The 7,361-nt window shown below is 37.3% G+C and overlaps 1 protein-coding gene across 3 annotated transcripts; it reads right to left on the reverse strand.

Moving 5' to 3' along the window:
• Positions 1 to 1,463: 1,463 nt before the first annotated feature.
• On the reverse strand, positions 1,464 to 7,145 carry LOC125231422 (syntaxin-12). Of its 3 annotated transcripts, XM_048136887.1 has the most exons (7): positions 7,043 to 7,134; positions 6,119 to 6,128; positions 5,211 to 5,434; positions 4,884 to 5,049; positions 4,408 to 4,536; positions 3,895 to 4,033; positions 1,464 to 3,298 (listed from the first exon to the last, which is right to left on the reverse strand). In XM_048136887.1, the coding sequence occupies exons 3-7, from the start codon at positions 5,429 to 5,431 to the stop codon at positions 3,123 to 3,125; spliced, it is 831 nt and encodes a 276-aa protein (XP_047992844.1). In that variant the 5' UTR covers positions 5,432 to 5,434; positions 6,119 to 6,128; positions 7,043 to 7,134; the 3' UTR covers positions 1,464 to 3,122. The 3 variants fall into 3 exon arrangements, with proteins under 3 accessions (XP_047992844.1, XP_047992838.1, XP_047992834.1); XM_048136881.1 differs by lacking the exon at positions 6,119 to 6,128 and having other exon boundaries at positions 7,043 to 7,145; XM_048136877.1 differs by lacking the exons at positions 6,119 to 6,128; positions 7,043 to 7,134 and adding an exon at positions 6,816 to 6,955.
• Between the last annotated feature and the right edge of the window lie 216 nt (positions 7,146 to 7,361).

Here is a 7,361-nt window from a genome sequence, read left to right on the forward strand (position 1 = left end):
CAATGCCGTCAAATCTGCCATACAGCTCTACAGCTGCTGAACAGTCGCAAAAATGACCGGCTGTCAGGGGTAAACTGATTTACAAATTTCTCCGCCAGGAGATGTCTCTCAGGGACATGACATGACATTAGACGTTATTGAGACTGTAGGAGGTTCTCTCAGGAGGAAAATGGAAAACTAGTGTAATTACACTAATTACTTTTATATTTCGACTATATTAAGGCCACTAGTCAGTAGAGATGATGTGCGAGTGCCTAAAAATAAATTCCTATTTAAGTTGACGCGCAGGAGGGCAGGCGGATTTGCCTCTATTCTTTTGACAGGCGCTACATACTTCAACGCCACGGCTGGGCTCACAACTTTAAATTCCATCATAACTTTTTTCTGGTACGCCAAAAAAATTTGAAAAAAAAAATTGACAGGTACCAAATAGGTAGTAAATATTGACTAAGATATCAATTAGTAGTGTTGTCTAGAACTATGTAAACCAAAAATGGTCCAGACATCCTGACGTCAGAATGTCTGGCCACTTTATTCGCTCGATTTTTCGATATCAGTGGAGGTACTAAATATATGTACTCAGGTACCAAATAGTATCAAATAGGTACTAAATTTTAGTATGTACTAAACATCAAATATCTGTAGTGGTCCAGGGGTCCTGACGCTCACAAATCGCCCGCGCTATCATCGCGTCTCTCGTTTTTCTTGGGACCAGTAGGCCTAGCACATGATGGCCGCGGGAGTATGTCGCCGCGAGATAGATGCCACGTCTTCTTCTAACTGTATTAATGACATAAGGACGGTGACATACTCCCGCGGGCATCATGTGCTAGGCCTACAGTGCCTTATAAAAGTTCCTTATTACTTAAAATTATTGTTATACAAGGGCGCAAAGTTGTATTTTAACACCGAGTGTGGAATTGAAAAACGAGCAAGTTCAGGATTCTATTCTGGAAAGACCATCGTTCGACTTCGACGCGGGAAGTATAATTGCTGTCCCATTGGAGTCTTCTCAGCAATACTGCAAGTGTTTGGTATCTTCCTTCTAGTAAACACGATATGTGTAATGCTAGCTCTAGTTCTAATATAACTCGTTTACTAAAATAGTATATTAGAATGAGCACTGTATGCGTAGCCGAATGCACAAACGCTCACGATAATATCTCTTTCGTAGTTATCTATCTCTATCGCTCTTGCGTATTGGCGTGATAGAGCCAGACTATATATCTGCAGCGTTTCGCGTCGAAGAAATGCCATTCGGCAACGGGGCCTGAGCAGTAAAGATGTTCGTCTATAAATAATTATGTAATTTGAGCCTGCAAGTGTAGACATCACTTTTATGCCTAAGTCAGATATTCCACCGTTCTAAGTTTTCATAAAATTTGTTCATGCGTCTCGTAATGAGGCAATGCACGGGTCAAGTTTCACAGATTATCGGATACTGTGCAAATAAAACACTAAAATCAAATTGAAAATTTAATAAAGTTATAATTTATTATATCGACTATGAATTCCTAACTAAAATAGATAAATATAACATAACATTATTACATTACCTATCATAGACAGCGGAAAACTATGGGAAATCGCAAAGTCATTCTTCACATAGTCTTCTGTTTTCTATACAATAAAATTCTACATTAATTCAGGCCTTATACACAGCTATATAAATACACAATATTGTAGTTCATTACATAAGCTGATAATACTCATAAATTGTAAAAAAACTTAACATTTTAATCCAGTGACATAGTGTCATGCATACAGTTATATGACTAACTAAAATAACGTTTGCAATTGGAAGTACCTGTTAGTAAAGAGATATAAGTCAAAAACTGATATCATTCAGATGTAGACTTCTTTCTGATACCTAACCACTTAGGTAGTATTAAATTCAGTGGTCAATTGGCGTAACAGGATCACACTCGAAAAGTTCAATTCTATGGATTATAATAGTTTTTACCATTCAAGTGCGGAAAAGAGGGAGTTCAGAACGAGTGACGAATTTCCTATTCGCACGTCTATCTTAAACAGTATATACAGTAGGTACATTATATATGACCCATTAAAGAATATACGCATTGCGGAATACTAAGTAGCACAATACTGACTCTGTAACTGTGTCTCTTTTGTTTCCTTTATGTACAATAAAGCTTATACATACATACATACAATATGTACTAGAAATAAAAACATAATATATGTAATTAACACGTGCACATTCAGTAAAGAATAAAGTATACAGTTATAAAAAGACATGCACTTTTTAACGCATTACATAAAGATGAAATAAATAAGACAATGGACTATAAGTATTTATAAATCACAGTTTTTGAAGTAGATTACATGAATGATATTACCTTCACATTGTGAGGTTAATTACACAGATATAAGATAACCAATGATATTCAAAACGTTATTTTCAAGTGTTGCGTCTTACACATACTGCTTGAATGCATTAGGTCTGATTTAGACGGCGCGTGCGAACTCGCTTGTGATTATAGTTACATTGCGGGCTGTTGAAGTTACATACAATTTTGCACAGCCATCAAACACATTGTAATAAAACTCGTATGCGAGTTCTCGTACCGTCTAAATGGGCCCTTGAGTGAAACATTCTTCTCAGCGTATTCTGTATTTCTGTCATTCTTTTACAAGCTCTAGTTCAAGATGTAACATATCAGCTGCAAGTAATCAAACATGCAGTTCGTACTTGGCACTAAACATTATCACAACAAAAAATCAATCTTACGCTATCATAATTAGTTTTTCGTAGGCAATACTTAAACTAACAGATATATGAATTTACAATGGGGCAATGACTTTCTTGGAAAAAGGAAATGTAGCTACTCGCTGTGACAACTACCACAATCCCTTCATATGTATGTCGAAGTCTAATCAAAGGTCCAACTTTGTCGCTTACCATAATGACGAGATTTACTTGTTTCCTTTATCTGAAACACATCCAACTTATCAGTCGAAAACGACGTGAAATTATATTTCTGGGTAGTCAACACAACGCGCCTACGTTTTTAGGCGTGATTCACCTGTTTCCATTTACACGACCACTATGCCAGAGTGTATAACAAACCTCCAAAGAACAAAATCGTAGACTGGTCACTTTATCTAAAGGCCTTGATGACCCAGACGATGAATATGATGGCAACGATGCTGCCGATGATGATGAGGATGAACATCTTCTTCCTGTAGCTGCGTTGGTGCTGTTCAGCCTTGGCTAGTTGGTCAACGCCTGACTCGACGTTGGCGCTGGCGTCTTCTATGTGACCTTCGAGCGTGTCTGGAGAAAAGGTTGGTAATAAATTTAGATAATTACGTATTCACTAATTAATTCCAAAGGATATGGCACTTTTCATTTACCTATAACAAATTATAAATGCAAAATATTACTTTTACTAAAAATATTTGGCAGCATCTAGAATCCTTTGGGCATTCTAAGCTCAATTTGGCTTTGAACAGCTTGATTTAAACTTTCACGATTTTTACACATACATATTTCAAATTGCAAACGGTCAACTTCAGCCAGTCTGCTCCGAGACCACGGGGACAACGGCGTCATTGAAACGTCGGAAGTTAGTGTTTAAAACATATTGTTCAAAACATAGTGTTTAAAACATAGTAATACGCGACTAACCCCTCGTATGCTTAAACACGGCTCCGTGCGTGGGAATTTTAATCGATTGTTTTAAATGTCAAGGTCACTATTTCAATGATCAAAATTGACAGGCCGCATACAAGGGGTTAAGTCCCGTTTGCTATTTTAAATATTTGAACAACTTGACTTCTTTTTGTAAGCATAATGGCAATAGGTATTTTTGATACCGTAACAGGCTAAGTTGATTAGGAATTGGTTTTATAAAACATCTACCCACTTACCTACGGTTTGTCCCTGTTGATGGACTAGACTGGCCAAGTCTTGCATGATCTGATTGACGTCTAGCACGTCGGCCTCTATCTTATGTATATACTGCTCTCTTTCTAACAACATGTTCGTCTCGAACTGGACAAGACGCGCCTGAAAATAGAAGTAGGTTATTTAGTGTTAAAATAATTTTTGGTTTGATTTTTTTTCATAAGTAGTTTGGGATCCGGTATCTATACGTCTAATGTTAAGGAGCCTAGTGACTAATGACTATCGCCGGACAGTAAGTACCAGCAGTCAGTTGAAAGTAAAAGATGACAGGATTGTCCATTGTCCGGCGAACTGATGGGTACTTTGCGTTCGGTACCTACTCCCATGAAATTTATGTAGCGTTTGCAAGACGTTGTTGACTTCCAGGCTGCGCCAGACAAGACAAAGAAAACTTTGATTCTTTGTGCACTTTGTTGGTTGCTGCTGGTTTGATAGCGAGCTTTCTTCGGCGTGTGAGCCACCCATTAGACCAGTACCTGTGCTTGCTGGTTATCCAATAACGCTGACTCCTCGTCGTCGGCGATGGCTTGGCGCTCAAGCAAGGACGGATCGTTGCGGTTACGAGCTTGCTTCGGCATGTGGGCCGCCATCTTCTCTGACACTTGCTGTAAAATAAGTTAATTAGTAGTACATTAAGTCACAAGTTATCTGGAGAAAATTGAAATAATTATTGCCAAACTAAAGTTGACTATTGACGCAAAATAAAATATTGTAGACTTATTTAAAGTCTATGCTAGGCGTCTTTTGCGTATGTCATAACACAATAAGCCTCATCTATTTGCTGGTGCTGCTCCTCACAACCGCTGGAGACCCTCATAGCTGGAGCAGGATGTCAAAATCAATTAGTTTCTGTACTAAATATGTAGTACCTTTAAACCACATCTACACATTTAGTTTCATTTATGCATCATCTCTAGTCTAAAGCCCATAACTGACAAATGCTGTCACATACCTTCTGTACTGAAGAGTACTTGGCAAGTGCATCCTTGAAGGCCTGCGTGAGCCTCTCGACTTGTAACTTTTGCGGTTTGTCTCCGCGCCGCGCCACCACCCCGAGCCGCTGGATGTCGCGCGCCGTCGCTGACACTGACCCGTTCACTGTCTGCTGAGTGTCGTGACTGCAAAAAAAAAGGGTTTTGTGTGTATTCACTTGCGTAGATTCCAGATGCTTTAAGACAAATACATCAAGAGGACTGCTGCGATGAAATGGCTCCAGTTTGCACAGAACCATGACTAAAGAGTGGTAAGAGTGGCAAGATGAAAAAAAAGATATACTCACATTTTATCCCTAAGTTGTAGATTATCATTAGGCCCTCCAATTTGCTTCATCATCTTCTCCAGAGACCGCAGACCGGTGTTGATGCTGTTGACATTATCAGCAATGCCTTCGCTGAGATTGTACAGCTCTGTGGGACTGAAGTCAGCAAATCCAACAGTGGGAGGCGTGGCGATGGCGCCGTAATCTCGGCTAGAGCCACTAATAGGCTCGCGTTCTGCCATGATCTAAACAAATACATATGTTTTACATAAATTTTAAAATAAGAATATAATTGTTGTAATAAAGGAAACTGCACTACTAAGGGTCCCCCCACATCTAGCGTCTGTATGGGCCAACTGTATGGGCAAAGCCCGACGCCGCGTCGACGTCGCGTCGACGCGACGTCTTTTTCTATACAGTTGGCTCGACGCGACGCTCGCGAGACGCTAGATGTGGGGGGACCCTAACATGGGTCTGATACAGCTGCAAAAATATATTTTTTCCATTATAAATGCATGTAAAATAATATATAAATATTGACTGAATTTTTTTATGAATCAGGTCAACAAGGAAATGTTAAAAAACAATGGCTATGGTAATACCCATAATTTCAATAAATTCACATTTTTGATACATTTGTTTTGAAGTATGTTGCGTTGTGGCTAAGACGTATAGTTTGCCAAATCTAATGATTAATTTAGATTTGGTTGAATCGATTAGGCCCTATGTACAAGGAGGCGCTTAAACAAATATACAATTTCTATCAACTTACTGAAATGTCATTTGAATCATCGAAATGACAGACTCTGCCATAGCACTAGTTTAACAATACACTCTTTTTTTGGGGCAGTCGTGTAAAAATATAAATGAATGATAAATGACATAATAAGTAAATCCTGCGTGATAAATTAATATCGTAAAATACTCACTAACGAAGATCTGCAAAAATGTAACATGTGTTAGATTATGTTTAAAGTAAGCAAAATATTGTTTTTAAGTACTTGATTGTTTTAAATATTATTACAGGATTTTATTTAAAATTTCATTAGGTTGCGCGAGTTTACGTTTTGTGGACGCTGTCATGTGGCAAAAAGAGGTTCTTACAGCTCTAGGACAATAGAGGTAATAGAATATTAAATAAAATAGTTAAATCTTGACAAAGAAAAATTGTACAAAAATGTTCACATCTTAAATCTTTTATAAGCAATCATAATATTTAAATACTTTAAACTATTAATTCATATCCAAAAGGATAAATTGAACATGTTTACCTTAAAAGTTATTGGATTACAGTAACCTTGATTTACCATAATGGTGGTCGAATCAACTTTATGCTAATACTGAATAGTATTCTTATGTTATTAACTTAACAAATTGCGTTTTTAATTTCTTAACTTAATAATAACCATTTATCAATTTCACTGAATCTACAATACTAATGATGTTCAACATCATTAAATCATGCTTTGTTAAAAATACCATTAGTTTAAACTGGATACTCATTGCGAAAATCATAGACATATCAGGTGATTTTTAATTAATGAAAATGCGTTGAATATCTCGTTTTTAAGAGCATCGTCGTGTACAAATGATACACAGGTAAAACGATTCGCTGAAGTTACTTACGTTTTAAAGAAAGCTGTGCTTACTGGGACGATACCGTTTGTTAAGATCGTTTTGTTTGTTATGATTGCGAATGAGTCACTGATGCGTATTACAAAGAATACCTAAACGATACGGGAAGTTCACAATAGAAGTAACTCGATACAATTGAGACCGATTTTGACACGGTGGTTCACACATTAAAAGTGGTCTTAGTGGAAAAACGAGTCATTGAATAAGTGATTACATACCTGGCCTAAAGATATACTGTTTGGCCTATTAAAATTCTGGTTTTGGTCGTGTTTTAAGATTTTTTACAACTAGATCGACACAATACGACGTCAGAGTTCAAATTGTCAATAGATTGACTTGACTGTCAAAATTGACAGGTGTCAGCTGTATCAAAGGCTGTATGTAGACTGATGTAGACGATGTGTAGACGGCGTTAGGTTCATCGTGTGTCCATGGTCCATTACAAATCCATTATGTTTTCCAGTTTCAGAGGTTTCAGAGATTAGCAAATTACAATTAACTGATCTGAATTAATTTAAAAATAAATAATGTTAATGT

This window comes from Leguminivora glycinivorella, chromosome 1, assembly GCF_023078275.1.
Source record: "Leguminivora glycinivorella isolate SPB_JAAS2020 chromosome 1, LegGlyc_1.1, whole genome shotgun sequence".
Taxonomy (NCBI): domain Eukaryota; kingdom Metazoa; phylum Arthropoda; class Insecta; order Lepidoptera; family Tortricidae; genus Leguminivora; species Leguminivora glycinivorella.